General features: G+C 41.0%; 3 protein-coding genes across 12 annotated transcripts in view; 1 reads left to right on the top strand and 2 right to left on the bottom strand.

Annotated features, from left to right (window-relative positions):
• Positions 1-125, bottom strand: part of ampd3a (adenosine monophosphate deaminase 3a) — an 18698-nt gene extending 18573 nt beyond the window's left edge. For 3 of the 9 annotated variants that reach the window (XR_014605291.1, XM_084107846.1, XM_084107849.1), the window contains exon 1: positions 54-125. The gene's annotated coding sequence lies outside the window, so the exon portion shown is untranslated. The remainder of the gene's footprint in view (positions 1-53) is intronic. The other 6 variants (XR_014605292.1, XR_014605293.1, XM_084107852.1 and 3 more) reach the window with 4 other exon arrangements.
• A 7633-nt stretch (positions 126-7758) lies between these two features.
• adma (adrenomedullin a) lies at positions 7759-10140 on the bottom strand. The gene is made up of 4 exons (XM_084107920.1): positions 10041-10140; positions 9428-9531; positions 9221-9334; positions 7759-9061 (listed from the first exon to the last, which is right to left on the bottom strand). The coding sequence occupies exons 2-4, from the start codon at positions 9517-9519 to the stop codon at positions 8752-8754; spliced, it is 516 nt and encodes a 171-aa protein (XP_083964046.1). The 5' UTR covers positions 9520-9531; positions 10041-10140; the 3' UTR covers positions 7759-8751.
• Positions 10141-12403: 2263 nt separating this feature from the next.
• Positions 12404-19018, top strand: part of sbf2 (SET binding factor 2) — a 132160-nt gene continuing 125545 nt past the window's right edge. For both annotated transcript variants that reach the window (XM_084107828.1, XM_084107827.1), the window contains exon 1: positions 12404-12562. In XM_084107828.1, the coding sequence (XP_083963954.1) occupies positions 12508-12562 (55 nt within the window). In that variant the 5' untranslated portion in view covers positions 12404-12507. The remainder of the gene's footprint in view (positions 12563-19018) is intronic.

Raw genomic sequence — 19018 nt, 5'->3', positions numbered from 1 at the left:
TTAGTAACGGAGGCTTATGCTGTTAGAGAAAGATGCGTTATTTCGCATTTTACCTGGCGTTGTTTCAGCGTGACAGTCTCTTCTCCTGCACATTTCCCCGCTGCGCACTCATTCGATGATGGGCGGGGAAAGGTAGAATGATAGAAGTGATCATGCACCAATTACAACAAAGAATCTCGAGTTTCACAAAACAACACGGACACAGTTAAAGGGGAAGCTAACAGGACAGTTGCAACAAAACAATTGGGTATACGCATGTATTTATCCTTAGAAGTCGTTATATGCAAACAGCCCGGGTCAAAGGGTAAGCATACGGCGTATACGTGCGTGTATATAGTAGGATATATGGGGGGCTCTGAGCTTTTAATAGCAAGTAAACACTGTAATTAATAAAGCATGTAATAATTTTGTGCAAATTCTAATACTTGAATGCAGAAATACACCGAACAAACTGTCATATTATTATAACAGCACGTTAGAAAAAATACATACATGGAATAATTATTTTCCTGCGTGTGCCAATAAGCTGGTGTCAGGTTACATGAGAATGTCCTGTCTGTATGTTTCTGTTTTAAATCATACCACCACAGTATATAAGTGTCATTATAGAAATCTTAAAATATGTCATTCAAATAGGCCTATATGTCTTCAAAAGGCAAATACAATTGTATCTTCATTTTAAATTTCTGGCAATTTGAAAAGTTAAATAAACATTTAATGACCTATAAGCCTTTCACATATTTCTACACTAATTATATAAAACTATACTGTGTCAGTTCACCATATTTATACAAATGAACAAGATCATTTCCATTCAAAGAGATGGAAACTGATAGGAAAAAACATGATGTCAGGGTGGGGGTTGAGGGATAAGGTGAGGACTCAAAGATGCAGAGATATGGGCTTTTTATTTAATAAAAAATAAAACAAAAACTACTCAGTGGGGGAAATCAGTACCAGTCAGCTTGACTTGGCAGGACAAGACTTGGAAGCAGGACACGACATGGCTTCAGGGATCAGGACACAAAGAATGTAAGACAACGATATGCTTAAATTTGTTCCTTTGGGTTTTCCAGGTACAGACGACACTACTGTCAAAACGATCCCCATTCACGGATGACTAAAAAACCTGTATTCTGCTGCCAGGCCATTAGATGGCGATGAAACACTGTAGACTGAACACGTAATATACATGTGCATGACGTCATCTTCTTCAGAGATTCGCGTTTTTGTTCTTTACACGGAGACCGTTTTCAAAAACGTGCACTTTGAAACCCGTTTTCAAAACTTTGCGTTTTCAGGCACCCAAGTCGCTGTTGTCGTCTAAATGAACGGCCAAAACGGTGACTCCCATCCCCATCCAGTGTCCAGAGACAACTCCAGTCCTCGTCCAGTGTCCAGAGATGACTCCAGTCCTCGTCCAGAGTCCAGAGATGACTCCAGTGTCCAGAGGTGACTCCAGTCCGCGTCCAGTGTCCATAGATGACTCCCGTCCTCGTCCAGTGTCCAGAGACGACTCCAGTCCTCGTCCAGTGTCCAGAGACGAGTCCAGTCATTGTCCAGTGTCCAGAGACGAGTCCAGTCATTGTCCAGTGTCCAGAGACGACTCCAGTCCTTGTCCAGTGTCCAGAGACGACTCCAGTCCTCGTCCAGTGTCCAGAGGTGACTCCAGTCCTCGTCCAGAGACGACTCCAGTCCTCGTTCAGTGTCCAGAGACGACTCCAGTCCCCGTCCAGTGTCCAGAGGTGACTCCAGTCCTCGTCTAGTGTCCAGAGGTGACTCCAGTCCTCATCCAGTGTACAGAGACGACTCCAGTGTCCAGAGGTGGCTTCAGTCTTCGTCCAGAGACGACTCCAGTCCTCGTCCAGTGTCCAGAGATGACTCCAGTGTCCAGAGGTGGCTTCAGTCCTCGTCCAGAGATGACTCCAGTCCCTGTCCACTGTCCAAAGACGACTCCAGTCCCTGTCCACTGTCCAGAGGTGGCTTCAGTCCTCATCCAGAGACGACTCCAGTCCTCATCCAATGTCCATAGGCGACTCCAGTCCTCGTCCAGTGTCCAAAGACGACTCCAGTCCTCGTCCAGTGTTCAGAGATGACTCCAGTCCTTGTCCAATGTCCAGAGGTGACTCCAGTCCTCGTCCAGTGTCCAGAGACGACTCCAGTCCTTGTTTAGTGTCCAGAGGTGACTCCAGTCCTCGTCCAGTGTCCAGAAACGACTCCAGTGTCCAGAGGTGGCTTCAGTCCTTGTCCAGTGTCCAGAGACAACTCCAGTCCCCGTCCAGTGTCTAGAGGTGACTCCAGTCCCCGTCCAGTGTCTAGAGGTGACTCCAGTCCTCGTCCAGTGTCCAGAGGTGACTCCAGTCCTCGTCCAGTGTCTAGAGGTGACTCCAGTCCCCGTCCAGTGTCTAGAGGTGACTCCAGTCCTCGTCCAGTGTCCAGAGGTGACTCCAGTCCTCGTCCAATGTTCAGAAATGACTCCAGTCCTCGTCCAGTGTTCAGAGATGACTCCAGTCCTCGTCCAGTGTCCAGAGGTGGCTTCAGTGTCCAGAGGTGGCTTCAGTCCTTGTCCAGAGATGACTCCAGTCCTCGTCCAGTGTTCAGAGATGACTCCAGTCCTCGTCCAGTGTCCAGAGACGGCTCCAGTGTCCAGAGGTGGCTTCAGTCCTCGTTCAGTGTCCAGAGATGACTCCAGTGTCCAGAGGTGGCTTCAGTCCTCGTCTAGAGACGACTCCAGTCCCTGTCCACTGTCCAGAGGTGGCTTCAGTCCTCGTCCAGAGACGACTCCAGTCCTCGTCCAGTGTCCAGAGACGACTCCAGTCCCTGTCCACTGTCCAGAGTTGACTCCAGTCCTCGTCCAGTGTCCAGAGACGACTCCAGTCCCTGTCCAGTGTCCAGAGGTGACTCCAGCCCTAGTCCAGAGTCCAGAGGTGACTCCAGTCCCCGTCAAGTGTCCAGAGGTGACTCCAGCCCTCGTCCAGAGTCCAGAGGTGACTCCAGTCCCCGTCCAGTGTCCAGAGACAACCCCAGTTCCCGTCAAGTGTCCAGAGAGGCCTTCAGTCCCCGAGCTCAGCCCAGAGAGGCCTTTAGTGCCCATGCTCACCCCAGAGAGGCCTTCAGTCACAGAGCTTAGTCCAGAGAAGCCTTCAGTCCTCAAGCTCGCTCCAGAGTCCACAGGCGCTTGAGACGCACAGCACTGAGTTGCCGGCTCCGCCCTGGTCTCCCGAGCTACCTGCATCGCAATGGTCCCCTGAACTGCCAGTTCCGCCCTGGTGGCTCCCTGTTCCCCTGAAGATGCACCTTCACTGTGTTATGGCGCTGTTTTGAGTTTGCTTCTGATCTGTTTTCCTGTTCTGTGGTTGTTTGTTTCTAGGTTGTGAGCCCCTTCACCTGTTGTCTTGTTCTGTCAGGACCACTATCGTGGACAATTACGATTGACAATTAGCATACAGTTTGGATTGGCGGTATGGTAACATTCTGGGCAAGAACTCCCTGTGCATCCATGCAGCCTAGCATGGATAAGAGCAGGGAGAGCAGCAATAACCCCCCTTAGGGTAAACAGAACTGAACCAACATGAATGTATTGCAGATATCATTAATTCAAGATTTTAAAGTACGACATAATTTGAGAATTTATACTGATTTAAGGGGAATCAGAATGCAAAATCCTGACTGACGAGAGGAGGAGCTGGGGATGGAGGAGGGTAATTAGCTTCTGAGATACGCGATAGATGCTGATAATACTGAAGGATCTTATATGTATATATGTATACGTTGATAGGCTTCGTATTCCTATTGGTACGTGGCTCAGCTGAGAGTCAGCTGATGCGAGCTTGACTAACGAGACCTACCAGAACTGATGCTACGCTTGATTTTTACGTTAACTGTGTAATTAATGTTCTTTTTATTACAACATAGAATAGACCTTATCAATTTAGTTTTTTAAGCATTTTTACATCTATTCCAAAATAATAATTAAAAGCAGTAAACAATTTATTTTATTTGTGAACTGATGTTCAGCTGTTCTTTTTAATAGTCAACTTATTTTAGGATAATCAGTCATCAAGCTCTGTAAACACTGTCACAGACAATATATATATATATATATATATATATATACATACAGTATATAAGATTGCACTATATGTATATATTTTAAATTACATTTATCATTTTAGAACTAGTGAAATGCTGACCTGTGCATTTGAGGAAGGTAGATAGCCTTTTCAATGAAATTGATTTAATTTAAAACAAGGCACACCAAAACTGACTTTACAAAACTTTGGGAGTAATAGTTTTAGTCACAAGATTTAAAAAAAAACCTATTTGACCTCTAATCTGAAAGATTAATGAGGTGTCGATGATTGAGGCAGATGGCATCAGTCAAGTCAAGTCAAGTCAAGTTTATTTATATAGCGCTTTTCACAATACAGATTGTATCAAAGCAGCTTCACAGTATTAAATTAAAATAATACATCAATGCTTGTTTCTAGTGGAAAACGTCCACGTTTGGTAATGCTGATCAATAGTATTGTTGATTGATTAATTAAATTAAATATCCCCAAATATCCCCAACTGAGCAAGCCAAAGGCAACAGTGGCAAGGAACCGAAAAACTCCATCAGGTGACCTAATGGAGAAAAAAAAACCTTGGGAGAACCCAGGCTCAGTCAGGGGCCAGTTCTCCTCTGGCGTTTTTATGAACTAGAGGTCGGATTTAACTATAAGATTAAAAGTATTATATGAATGCATGACTGAAGAGATGCGTCTTTAATCTCGTTTTAAACTGGGAGAACGAGTCTGAGCAACGAACAGTATCAGGAAGACTATTCCAGAGTTTTGGAGCCAAATGTGAAAATGCTCTCCCTCCTTTGGTGGATCTGGATATCCTAGGTATGACCAAAAGCCTCGAATTTAGTGATCTTAAAGAGCGCGATGGATTATAGGGGGATAGAAGATCCGTTAAATAGACTGGAGCTAAGCCATTTAGGGCTTTATAAGTCAGTAGCAATACCTTGTAATTAATACGGAACTTTATAGGTAACCAATGTAGTGATTGGTGTTATATGATCATATTTTCTTGATCTAGTAAGAACTCTAGCGGCGGCATTTTGGACCAACTGTAGCTTGTTTAATGAGGACGCAGGACAACCGGCCAACAAAGCATTACAGTAATCTAGTCTCGAGGTCATGAATGCATGAACTAATTTTTCTGCATCAGAAACTGATAGCATGTTACGTAGCTTAGCAATGTTTCTAAGGTGGAAAAAGGCTGTTCTTGTAACATATGAAATATGATTTTCAAAAGACAGGTTGCAGTCTAGTATAACACCCAGGTCTTTTACTGTAGAGGATAAAGTAACAGGACATCCTACTATGTTAAAGTTGTAGTGTGAGAGGTTTTGTGGGCGTTTTTTTGAACCGATGATTAGTACCTCTGTCTTGTCTGGATTTAATAAAAGAAAATTGCGCGTCATCCAATCTTTTATATCTTTAACACACTCTGTCAATTTGGATAATTTAGCGTTTTCATCTGGCCGTGATGAAATATAGATTTGAGTGTCATCAGCATAACAATGGAAACTAATTCCATGTTTCCTTATAATATTTCCAAGTGGCAGCATATATATTGAGAATAACAGAGGGCCTAACACAGATCCCTGTGGCACTCCATAGTTTACTGGAGTTATGATCGATTTTTTTTTCCATTTAAATAGACAAAATGGTAGCGGTCAGATAAGTATGATCTGAACCAACTTAATGCTTGTCCTTGAACACCAGTATAATTTTGTAGTCGATCTAAGAGTATTGTGTGATCTATAGTATCGAACGCAACACTAAGATCAAGTAAAACTAGTATTGAGATACAGCCTTGGTCAGATGCTAAAAGTAAATCATTTGTAATTTTAACGAGCACAGTTTCAGTGCTATGATGCGGTCTGAATCCTGACTAAAATATTTCATAGATATCATTTTCTTGCAAGAAAGAGGTCAGTTGAGCGGACACAACTTTTTCTAGTATTTTAGACATAAAAGGAAGATTTGAAATGGGTCTATAATTTGCTAGATTATGCGGGTCTAATTGTGGTTTCTTAATGAGAGGTTTTATAACTGCCAGTTTAAATGTTCTTGGAACATGACCTAAAGATAAAGATGAGTTAATAATATTGAGGAGAGGCTCTTCCATTATAGGTAACACTTCTTTCAGTAGTTTAGTTGGTATAGGATCTAATAAACATGTTGTTGTTTTAGATGAAGTGATAAGTTTATTTAACTCTTTTTGTTCTATAGTTGTAACGCACTGTAATTGTTCTTGCGTCGTGATAATTGAGGCTGAATTATAAGGCGCGATTGAGGATTGAACGTTTACAATTGTGGTTCTGATGTTTTCTATTTTCTCAGTGAAGAACTTCATGAAATCATTACTACTAAACTGTAACGGAATATTTTGTTCAGGTGACATCTGTTTATTTGTTAGTCTAGCCACGGTGGTAAATAAAAACCTAGGATTGTTTTGGTTGTTTTCTATTAGTTTGCGGAGGTGCTCAGCCTCCGTCCTAGAATACATTTGGAAATTCTAAGCTGAAGAACGCTAACTCCAATAATTATATAACCACAAGGTGGAGCTGTAGCATTAAAATTAGATAATGATTTAATACATTATTTTCAGCTGCAAGATGAGAGTTATGGTTGGGAGTGTCGGACCCCCTTGAAAAAGGCTTTAGTCAAACGAACAATTTCAACAATAAGTATATGTTTCAGTTGGGCTTTTCAAATATTTTAGAAACCACAAAAGTTAGTCAGAGTGCCTAACTTATCGAGAGGAACATTGAAAACATAAACTCGTTATAAAAAGTTGCTGTTTTTGACTCTAGAAGTTGCTGTTGTGAATGTTGGCTGTGTTGATTTAAGATTTTTGGCATCAGAAAGTGTCAGATTTTCCAGGCTTACTGACTACCACAATAAATTGACTTGTATGTAAACAACCCAGCTTTGGGGGAACAGTTTAACAACGGAAGGCTACAGCTGAAACATCTGCCTTTTCATCCTGAATTCAGTGGATAGTTCTTAAATGAAAACTCAGTGTTTTCCTGACACTGTATTCATTTGTGATTAGCATCGTATGGTGCTTTTATATTAAGGCTACATGGGTGCAACAGTAAAAAGTGTATTTCGGAAGTTCCATCTCATTAAGACAGGAATGAAAATTATGTGTTTAAGTGGAATGTCCTATGGAGCGCCTCTCACCTCTGCTCTACATCCCACAAACCTGTCCCCTGCAGAGCTCCCATTAAACACAGTCCTGGACCATAGCTCCTTCAATTACAGATAACTTGAGGTGAGGTATGGAAAACGGAAAGAAGGAATGCACTTGGTACCCCGTTTGCCCTCCAGGGCCTTTAACCCCCTGGTTTCACAGACAAAATGTCTCAGACTAAAATGCATGTTTGAGCTGTTTTAACTGAAGGCAACTTGCAATGCCATATCTTAAATGCCATTGTTTTGTCTCAAGATGCACACCAGTAATGTTTCTTTTCTATGGCATGTTTATAAAAGCTACTTAAATGTCCTAATTGAACTCAGGCCCAATCCTGGCTTAATCTAAGCCCTGTCTGTGAAACCAGGTCAACATGTAATAACCCAGACCAGGTGCTGATCATCTGTCTGTACACCTGGCATTCCAGATGGGAAACAATGGAGAGACACTTTCCTTTTACTACCTTCACTTCCTGTGAAATAAACAGACGAGTGCCAGAAGACATCAGCTTTAACTGTATGCAAAAGTTTATTGAATGACAACATTAATTCATTTCACACACACACGCACACACAAATAAAATAGATTCAATTTACAAATATATAATTGCATAAAAAGTTATCCTATTACAACAGCTTGAGACATCCTTGACATAAATGAATAATATATATATAATAACGCTACCTTCAATGCCCTTATTTTTTTTTCCCTGTACAAAAATAGCTCTATCTCTGTAAGTAGTATAAAGTAATATAAAACTATTAAATAGTGATATCTTTGACCATTTTTATTTTTCAAATATACATATACTTGCAATAAAAAAGAAAAGAAATAGATTGCACATATCTCTATACAAATAATAATAACAGTGTTCAAGTATGTTTGAATACAATCCTTGTGGACTGGCACAGACAATCCATATAATCAAAGGCATTCATCTTGCTTACAGTGTCCAAAAATGTGATTCCAAATTAGAAACACCTTCATTGGCAATTTAAAAAGTCTCTTTCTCTCTGTGTATTCCTTTCTAGAATCATGAATCTTTCCCTGTTGAATTGGCTTGAAGTCCAAAGACTTTTCTGACACAGTCACTGGACAGACACAGCTAAACTCGGGGCTGTAATCCCACCGACTGGTTCACCAGGAGGGCAGTCCATTTGTCCCAGGAGAGGAGGTTCTGCTTTTCCCTGAGGCCAGTCCACTTCAGTGCAATGATATCCAAGGCACACTTATTCAGCAGCCCCATCGGCATCTCCCCTCAAATTTTTTTTTTTTTTCACGGTGCTTGATGAACAGCTGCTGTTGTTTCTGCGCTTCTCTTAGACGTTTTCTCCTCCTCCGACAGACTTCAGGAGACAACATTGCTCTTCCAGCCCCTGTGCTTGGAAAAGAATGCGCTAGAGAACTCTTGGCAGGAGTCTGAGGCATTTGTAGAATTTGATCATTTGGCCAGCGAGCCTCTGTCGCCGCGTCCCGGAGAGCTCCCGCTCTGTGCGCTCACGTCCGTCTGAGTAGCGCTTCTAACCTGTGCAGGCGTGACTGAGAGTTTGAGCTTCTCCACGCCGTCCTCAGCCCTTTGCCCTCCTGTCTCAGAGTCATTACTTTCTCTGGAACGGACCTTCGCCGCCGGCCGTACCCGAAGGGATTGATCTTGTCCGCGGGTGCATTCCCGATCTTGAGCTTGTTGTTGAGGTCATGGATACGGTGTGCCAGAACATGCACCGTGCAGGTGCCAAGCGAGCAGCCCGCTCTCCTGGACTGGTTGATGGAGTTCTTGGAGCGTTTTGTCCTCATGCTGATGCCAGTGCTGTCAAGACAAACAGGGGAAGAGGACGTTAATGCCATGCCCGGTGTTCCTGAGCAATTTAATTTGGCATACAGCCTTAGTTTTTGACGTTACTTGGTTGACTCCATCATGTGAAACCACCACACATAACTTTTTGGTAGGCAATGCCTTTTTTCTTACCTGGAATGTGGCCTTAAGTTGTCTTTGACATCATCCTCTCTGACAAACTGGCTGTTGTCTAAAGTCCTCAGTGCAGCAAGGCTCAAATCCCTTTTTGATCTCTGCAGCCGGACACTAAGAATCAAGAAGAGGAGCCATTTTCATTAGAAACTTTTCAACCAATGCCGAACATGACTAAAAACCCCAAATCAAATCAAATCAGCTCACCTTCTTTTCAGGTCGTGTTTTGCACTGTCCACACTGGGTGCAACGGTGGCCAGCAGGCAGCAGCAGAAGATTGACTGCAGAATCAGTTGCATCGTGGCTGAAATCTTGAAGGAAAAAGCATATGAATCATCTGTTAGATATCCAGTTTGACAGAAAGCAACTGAAACCTCCAATCACCTGCATGCAACTCCCCTACTCTGTGCCAACCATGCTTTGCTCACGCTTGCACAAGAGTCCAAAATCCAATCTAATTACACTCATTGTGCATTTATTTACAATGTCAAGCTGAGGTCGCACTTTCTATGAATAAGTAAACTTGCAACTATGCGTAAGGTCCCTGATGAGCTGCAAAAGGGACAGTGATGTACAAAACAGTGGCTTTTTACAAAGCAGGGTGTCTCCAACTCCATCAGCACTCAATAAAAAATAAATAAATAAAAAGTCACTCAAATTCCCTTCAAATTCGATTTTTTGCCTAACAGACAGAAGCTACTTTCCTGGCTTATAGATGCAAAACTGAGGCTCAGTTTCTCACATAACTGTACAGATATCCTGTGCACATTGACCTCAAAAGAAAAGACACTGAGCAACTAACAGAAACACATATGCATACCTGTGTTGAAGTACTCTCGGCTGGCTTCAGAAGTCCGTGTAGAAAGTAATCCAGAGGCGTTTGACTTGCTGGTGCAGCGCTGATACTCTGCTAATAGTCTGACTCTCCTCAGCAGGAGTTAGTGCATTTATACTGGAGGGTGGGAGGGGCTCGCGTCTCACACTCTCTCATCCCAGCACTTCCTCTCTGTAGCTCAGGGTAACCACCTCAATTACAGCATGAAAGAGATGAAAACGAAACTCAGGATATTGATGGGTGATTGTTGAAATGACTTTTTATCAGTGTTTCTGGGAAGAATAGGCAACCGCCAATCCGGGGAATTCTTTGGAATTCTTTTACCAGTAACATTGCTCATGATTTTAGGCATTGTTTGGGGGTACAACTATGATACGTGCATCCCTAAAAAGACAGAAAAAATGTGAAATCAGCTTCTTGTTTCACACACAAAACTTGTTTGACATAAAATTAATATGCTGCATAAAAAATAATGGAATGTAATTAATTTGGGCTTGATTTGACTCATTTTAACTGACACAAAAGTATATCATATAATTAATTATGTAATGAAGCGATTTAGCTTTAACATAGTACACAAAGATCAAATAAAAAGACAGATTTTTTATCTATATTTAAAGAAAACTATAATGCTCATGACAGTGTCAGAAAGGACCATTAAGCGTATACTTATTAAGCTGATATTTAAAGTCATTTAGAAAATAAACACTGTTGATCTATGAATAATGAAGTACCTTTGAGTCAGATTTTCTATGGAAGAGGTAAAACTGATCGGTCTATTCCTGGATATGTAAACACAGATAACGGTACATTTACATTTTGGGGAGAATGCCTGACCTTCACCTAGTTATAAATGTTTCAAAATCAAAACTAAAACTAAATTTCTCTGGTACTAAAATAAAGTCCATCATTTCTAAAAAAAATAAATAATAATTTTTAAATTGAACCGACAATACTTATTTCACATAAATGTAACCAGTTCATGTTAATTACTGTGCAGTCCTGATGTATCCTTATATGGGAAGTCAAAGATTGCACAATATCCACACACTGACACCATCCAGTTGTTTGCCTCTCAGTCCATATATGGTGAATATTGTTTGTTAAACCAACATGTCATAGCCATCACATGAATTGCTGATATTTGATCATGTATGATGAGAGGCAGGTGAGAGGTAGAGATCTACCTGTGCGTCACATGTTCAGGTATGCTACAGTTACAATGAGTCACTGTGAACACCCTGATGTCATTGAGCAATTTCATACTTTTGTTGTTTTGGGGGGATCATAGGATGAGTTGAGATGAAAAAAGTCATTTGGAAAATGCAACATTCTTTGAGAAATGTCATTTAGCTACTAACAAAAATTGACCATGCCACCTTGGTAAATACCATAGTATGTGAATATGGTAATCATTCAGTGCCATTGTAAACTGCCTTATTCTCAATGGGAATAAAGAACATACCTGTACATGAACAACAAAATGCATGTATGGACAATTTCAAAAATAAATACTTCAATATATGTATATATATATATATATATATATATATATATCCTATTGTAGAAAAATTGCATTAAGTAACTTAATTGCGAGGATCTTATAAATACCATATCATCTGATGGGTTATGATGAACATTATTTATAATACTACTATAAACTAATATTAGCCATGTAATTTGGTCTGGATATTTTCATATGATTACTTACTATGTGAGTAATTTGTGGTCAATAGTTGGTCCAAAAGAATCTAGATTATGGATAATTTGGACTGGTGAGTCTAAGATTGATCTGGTAAGTTAGCTGGTTAGGGCTGGTAGCCTATAACACAACTCGAAACCATGTTCCAGAACCAGCATAACCAGCTGATATACATTCCAGTAGGGACTTTGACGTAAAGTAAAATTACGTATGTATCTTTTCAAATTTACAATCACTGTCTCACTTTTGTCGATCATCTGTCCCAACTTTAGGCTACCTAAAAAAAAAACTAAAAAAAACAAAAAAAAAAACAACAACAACCTGAAAAGCAGTGACGATCTGTGTTCAAAGGTTAATCATTATCACATATTAGCCTAGGCTGCATGACATATTATTTTGAAACATTTGCATGGTTGTGGCATCATAAAAACAAAATAAAATTCTGAGACATGCGAATTACCAACTTGTGCATAGTATGCGTAAGAGAAGTTAAACAAACATTCATTTTGCAGCAGTATAACATTACTCGACATTATTCGAGTCTTAAGAAATCCCTTTCAATATATGAGTGTAATAGCCTATGTTATGTATCGCCAGTGTCAGTGAATGCACGCGCAGGACCCACGCCCATGCACGGCCAACCGCCAGTCCACGCAGGCGCACTGGCTCTCTCTGTGTCAAACATGGCTGTGCTTTTGAAGAAAGAAAAATGCTGAATTGTGTTGCAGAATTTCGCCAAAAGAGGAAACCATGGCTAGACTTGCTGATTATTTCACAGTGGTGGGATACGACCAGGAGAAGGCTGGTAAGTGGTGGTGTGTGTTTGGAGGGGTGTTGTGATTTATTTAGGCCGTTAGCTACAAATAGTGCTGCTGCTGTGGTTCAAGAGATTAATGGATGGATTTCACTTTCTTTGACGTGTTATAATCCGGTGTCAATAGGAATTCCGTATCGGTTTTTATCAGGGAGCAACACTGATTATTGTTGTTTGTGTATATGAATTACGTAGTATGTGCTTGTCTAAATGGGAGGTTTAAAGCTGGTTTTGATGATGGTGTGGTCGTTTTGCTTTTGTTTTAATATGTATATGTAACGTTAAAACACTGCTAAAGCAAATGTTTTTATGATAACATACTGTATAATGTGTTTTTATTTGATATATGAGTGTTTTTGTCAGTAAATCTCAGCACACACACCTACTGTATTTGTCGCGTGTACATGTAAACAGTGAAAATAAAGCGCGCGCGCGCGATGACTCATGCGGTCACTTGTTACTATGTGTTTTCAAGCCGCAGGCATTGATCTCTAAATGGCGATTTAAGCACTCTATGTCGCATTGATTTCCACATTTGGCCCTGAGGTTTGGGTCAGTAGAGTGCGGACCGGTGTGTGTGTGTGTGTGTGTGTGTGTGTGTGTGTGTTCATACGGATCCGCCGGAGAGCTCTTCCTGTGTTGTGGAAAGCGGATGCAGAGGAAACAGGACTTTACGTGTCTCGAGCTGTGCGTAATCATGTGGAATGAGTCTACAGGTGCTTTTAGTTACAGCACGTGATCATGTTTACATATCTAAAGGCTGAAGCAAGCAGCACGTCCGCACACAAACGATGGTGTAAAGTGATGTTCTTCAGTATCCCCTATTACACTGACTCATGTAAGTTAGCCCTTTAACTGTCACAAGAAATAGGCTACGTGCAGTGAAGGAAATAACAGATTCTTCCACTTCTGTTCATTCCCAACATTGATTAAAGGCCCAGGGTTAGTTCACCCAAAAATGAAAATTATCCCATAATTTCCTCACCCTCAAGCAATCCTACATGACTTTCTTCCTTCAGCCAAACACAATCAGACTTTTATTAAAAAAAATATCCTGACTCTTCCAAGCTTAATAATGGGAGTGAATGGTAGATTTTGAAGCCCAAAAAAACACATCCATCCATCATAAAAGTAACCCATACGGCTCTAGTATGGAAATAAAGGCCTTCTGAAGCGGAGTGATGCGTTTTTGTACGAAAAATATTTATATTTATAACTTTTATAAACTATAAAATCACTGGCTTCCGGTAACGCAAGTCTATTTCCGGCGGAAGAGTGACCTCTGGCCCTACGCATGACGCAGAATGTACGAGTTTTTTTTGTGTGTGTGTTTAGTTAATATTGTTTTTATTAACAAAAAATTATTCTAGCATGGGCAGGCCTGGGCAACAAACTCAAGCTCCTCCGACATTTCTCTTAAAAAATTCTCGCTTTAGACTTCTAATTCGTGACCGGTGTGTTGTTTTGCTCTATCCTCTGCACTTCCGTGTTTGTCCATACATCATGTGTTGGGTCAGACTCAGAGTTTCGGTTTTCTGTGTTTCAGTAGAAAAATCATTTAATTCTTTAATTGTGAGCCGGACTCCAGACATTTCCACAGTCTTTCTTGTGATGTAGCCTGTGTCTTCTCTGAACGGACAACTGTTTATGTTTTGTAGGAGTCTTGGTGATGCTGCTGTGTCTTTCTCAGCAATTATAAGCATCCATAGAGTTCAAATGAGTGAAGCCTTTCTTTCAGTTGCTCAAAGACACTGACTTGCCTCTAAGAGGGCATCAGATAAGCTGGCTTTCCTCCAGGCTTCAGACTTTAAGGGCTGCTCTTTCTGAATCGTCTCTGTCACTTGTGGCATATGAATAGGTAAGCAGTGTCCTCCGTTTTAGGCTCATACAGATTTCCAGTGCATAAATGGCTGTGTTGTGCTGGGGAACTGCAGCGTCTGTGCACGAGGACTGGCTGATCGACGTCTCTGAAGAGACATAATTTCCCACCCTATCCCTCCCGTCATCTGCATCTTCGTCGTTTTCTCACCACTCCAGAGACTGCATCTACCCTATCATCTTACCACCAAGCTCAGCCAGTCCTCCAACCCCGCCGCTGCTGGATGTCCACAGCCCTGCACCGCCTCTGGGGAGTCCCCCTGACGTCAAGCCGCAGGTCTGCCCTCCATCCGCAGCGCCCGTGCATGAGTATCCCGCGGCTCCGCCTCCAGCCTCGGTCCTCTGCACTCCATCTCGGCCTGTCGACCTGCTGGCTCCGTCTTGGCTCCTCCCACCATCAGCTCTGCTGGAGACTCGAACCTTCGACTACATCGGGTTCCCTCGTCCTGCCGGCTCCCCCTTGGTCAGTCGTCACTCTACCTCCGCCACGGACTTATGGTCCGTCAGCTACGCTCCGTCCCTCCACCCCTTCGGCTACTGTGGGCTCCTCCTTCCCCTCAGCGTCACCTCTGTCCTCCCTCACTCCGACTCCGCCTCAGCTCTCGGCCACTCCAGCTCCACCTCCAGCGCTCGCCGCCCCGAAGTCACCTCGATCTCCAAGTCCAGCGACATCGTTTGCGTCCACCGGCTCTCCGTCTGCGCCGATGGATCCACCTGCCAAGTCTCCGTCGGTCGGTCTCCCCAGCTACCGGCAGTCTTTTCTCCACCTGGTCTCCTCCCTCCGTCTACTCCGTCGTAGGCTGTCGGTACTGGTCGGCTCTGGGTCTGTGCCACCAGGCTCCTTCCATCTGTGCCGCCAGGGATTTGTCATCATCCTTTCACCATCCTGTCTCTCCAGCCTCTCACCTTCACTTCACCTTCACCTCGTCCACCTCCAGATCTCCGGTCCTCCCTCCGTAGTTCCGTTTCGGCGCGAGGACGCGCCTTGCCGGAGGGGGGAGTAATGTCACCATTAAGTTCTGTTCATAGACTTTCAGTTTGTTTTCATTCAACACCTGTGTTTCCCTGTCTGTTTCCCGCCACCAATCTGTTACCATGGACACTGATCACCTTCCTCACAGCTGCCTGTCATTTGTAATCATCATCACTGTATATTTAAGTTCCTGTCTGTTATCAGTTCTTTGTCCGGTATTGTTCGTGTCTCACCTGGTCCCGAGTTTCATTTATTAAAGAAAGTGTTTGAACAACTTTCATCTCCGTCTTCCTTCCTTCAAGCCGTGACAACTTGGTAGTGCTGGGGGGATTTTTAAATATAAAGTTAATTTAATCATAAAATTAGCCTACTTGTTTTGCATTAACGTGCAGTAACTAAGAATATTACATGCTTATTTCTTGGAAATGCACATTTGACAGTAAAGCACTGAGCTTGAGTTGAGAAGTTGAGAAAATTCACTATTATTATTAGGCTAAGTCAAGTCACATTTATTTAGTGCTTTTTACAATACAGATTGTTTCAAAGCAGCTTTACAGAGATAACAGGAAAATGCAACAAAGTTTGCTTCCAGAAGAAAATAGTGTCACAGTCCAGCTGAAGTAAGTTCAGTGATGTTTCATTTTGTTGTAAAAAAGTTATTAATTTAGTTAATTTATATATATAGCCGCTTTGGAGAAAACCGTGATGTCATAGTCCAGCTCAGTTCAGTTCTCATATAATGGTGTCAATGCAGGCAGATCAATATTATTGTTGAATATTCAGTTAAATGTTAAATTTAATGTCCTCAACTAAGCAAGCCAAAAGCCAATGGCAACAAACGTGAAAAAAGGCGAAAAAGCCGACAGTGTCCAACAGGATCCAGCCGATTACAGTAAACCTCGGAATAAGCAGAAAGATTAACATTAGCGTAGATTATGACGAGTACATCGGGTGTTATAGGAAGTGTTCCCGGTTCTGGCTGATCTAATTTATGCAGCCTAATAAATAACAGTAACATTGAAAAAAAATTGTATTGGATAATATTTAGAGCTTGAAGTGCTGGAAAAAGTATGAAGCACTTGGAAGTCCTTGAAAAGTGCTTGAATTTCACTCTTAAAAGGTTGTACAAACCCTGAAATTTATAATGTAAAAACATTTGACTATTTCTGCCACAATACCATGGTTACAGTTATCGTTACTACATTAAATCTATGGGGCATGTTGGTGATTTGTGGACTGAAAAGCGTTCTAAAACTTGTTCGTTCATGGCACAATGTTTCTCCTGGTTTCCACATCAGCACTATTTGATCTGAAATGGTTTATAACAAAATTCCTCAGAAACCTGTTCTGAGCTTTTATTGGTCCACACTGATGAATAGTCCGCGCTGCGCAGCTCAAATGAGAAACACAGCTTCATTCCAGATTCGTTTGCCGTTTGATTATTATTATTTTTTCATATTCAACAGAATTGGCTGCTCTTATCAGTCTGGGCAACGTGGTGGTTGCACCAGTGCGACCTTTAACAAAATGTACTCACACCTGGCAGCAAAAAAGGTTGCAAAATGCATTTGTTAATATTATGCATGTGGCTTTTATTTAGGCTATATATTTCATTCATACATTTGGTTGTCTGTGATGCGTTGATCATCACATTTGTGTTGGTCGGTTTCCTGAAAAATGGGTTTATGAAGTTATATTTACATCTTTTTAGGCTATTCAGGATATTTAAAATATTGACAAACCTAGCAAATTATTTATTGTAAACAACTTTTTTTTTTTTTTTTTTTTGAAAGAAAATGCTTAGTAAAAAGTCTTTTGAAATGTGTATTAACTCTTAAATGGACTTTGGGTCTTTAGCGACCAGGGATGTCACAACCCTCTCCATTATTCATTTTTTAAAGTTAGACATAACCCCTCTTAGTATTCCTCAATCTATTCATAAACAATGTAACAAGAAAAAAAGTGTATAGGCTTCACAATAAGGTCTCATTTATTAACATTAATGTATTATTTAACATGAACTAACAATGAGCAATACATTTGTTACAGTATTTATTAATCATTGTTAACATTAGGCCTAGCTAATAAAAGATAATCATTGTTTGTTCATGCTAGTTCACAGTGCATTAACTTTTCTGATTTCTGACAACATCATTAACTTAGACATCTAAACACTCAAATCATGGCAAAAAACTCCACCATATTGCACGTCGCACTTTCTCCCATTCATAGCCGTTCGCCTATTCATTTGTATATCTAAAGTCTTTGGTTATGTTCTGAGGCATTTGTCTTAGTCTCTAATTACGGCATTTGTCAGGGAACAAACATTAAGCAATAACGCTTATTCTTACAATAGGTGACTGGATATTAATGATGCTGCTGCATGATGTTCATTGGCAAAGGGAAACCAAGAAACATGATTTCTTTAGTTTTAACGTATCATCATAAAATGAGTGCTCTCAAAAGCCTTGCAGTTTAGGCTATTCCCTGTACAAGATCCTGTATTGTTTAAACTTGGATGCTAAAAAAAACGAATTACATAATGTAAGTAAAACCTGGTGTGGAACACTAAATATATCATGAACAAAACAGGGTGTTTTCAAGCATTTCCATTTGCAGATGGTTGTGTGATCGCTCTTCTTTTACTTCACGGCTGTGAACCCTTGGGAATAGTGGCATGCAGTGATCAAATCTGGACCTCAATGTTGGAGACTACTTCAGTTTCTGATGAGTTGGTCCATGTATTCGTGTTCTGCAACAAATTAGCTGTTAGTGTAAGTGGATGAGCGATGTTTTCTTGGCTCTTCCTGACAGTTTATTTTAATGGATGGCTGTAGTATCTAATAATTAGTGTTTTAAAGGCTGCTTTCCAAAATAGTCCACACGAATGTGATTATACATTATTAAGCAAGATTGAAGTTCTGATGAAATGTTAAGTTTTTCAACATGATGCTTCTTTTGTTTAAATGCTTCATTTTCTAATATTCTGTAATTCCAGTGACATACAGTTCAGTGAAAAGCCTTCATTAATGCGCAGAAAAACAGAAATGTTCCTGAAATTATTGTTTTGCTAAGCTGGTCTTTAGGCTAATGCACCAACAACCCCACAACATTTAAACAAAATGTATTGGTTGATTATCCTCAGCAGGACTTATGAAGTAAATGAATCATGAAATGTGATTACTTCATAGCACCATAGTATGAGAAAGGAAATGAAAAAGATATCAGTATCATTTTAACTTAAATAACATGGCAAGACACACTTATACTTACAGTTGTTATTGGTTTTATAAGGCATATCGGGTGCAGTTGTATGATATAGGCTAAATGAAACTGTAGGCTAATGTGTCTGCCATGTTATTTACATTTTTATGGAACTTTCTTTTTCTTCACTACATTGCAAAGCATAATATGAGTCTTTTTTCTCCACTTAATTTCAGGATAAAATGCAGTTCCTCGTTATTTTAAAGTGAAGAAATCAAGATCTTCTCCGAGACCCAACAGTTTCGTGAGCGAATCTTTTGAGACGATTTTTCAATCAACTGGTTCACTAATAACATCAAATGGTTCATTTATGAATTTGACTGATCCAGAAT

The sequence above is a fragment of the Abramis brama genome (assembly GCF_963993115.1).
Source record: "Abramis brama genome assembly, chromosome: 3".
Classification (NCBI taxonomy): Eukaryota; Metazoa; Chordata; class Actinopteri; order Cypriniformes; family Leuciscidae; genus Abramis; species Abramis brama.
This window is presented reverse-complemented; position numbering and strand designations above follow the sequence as displayed.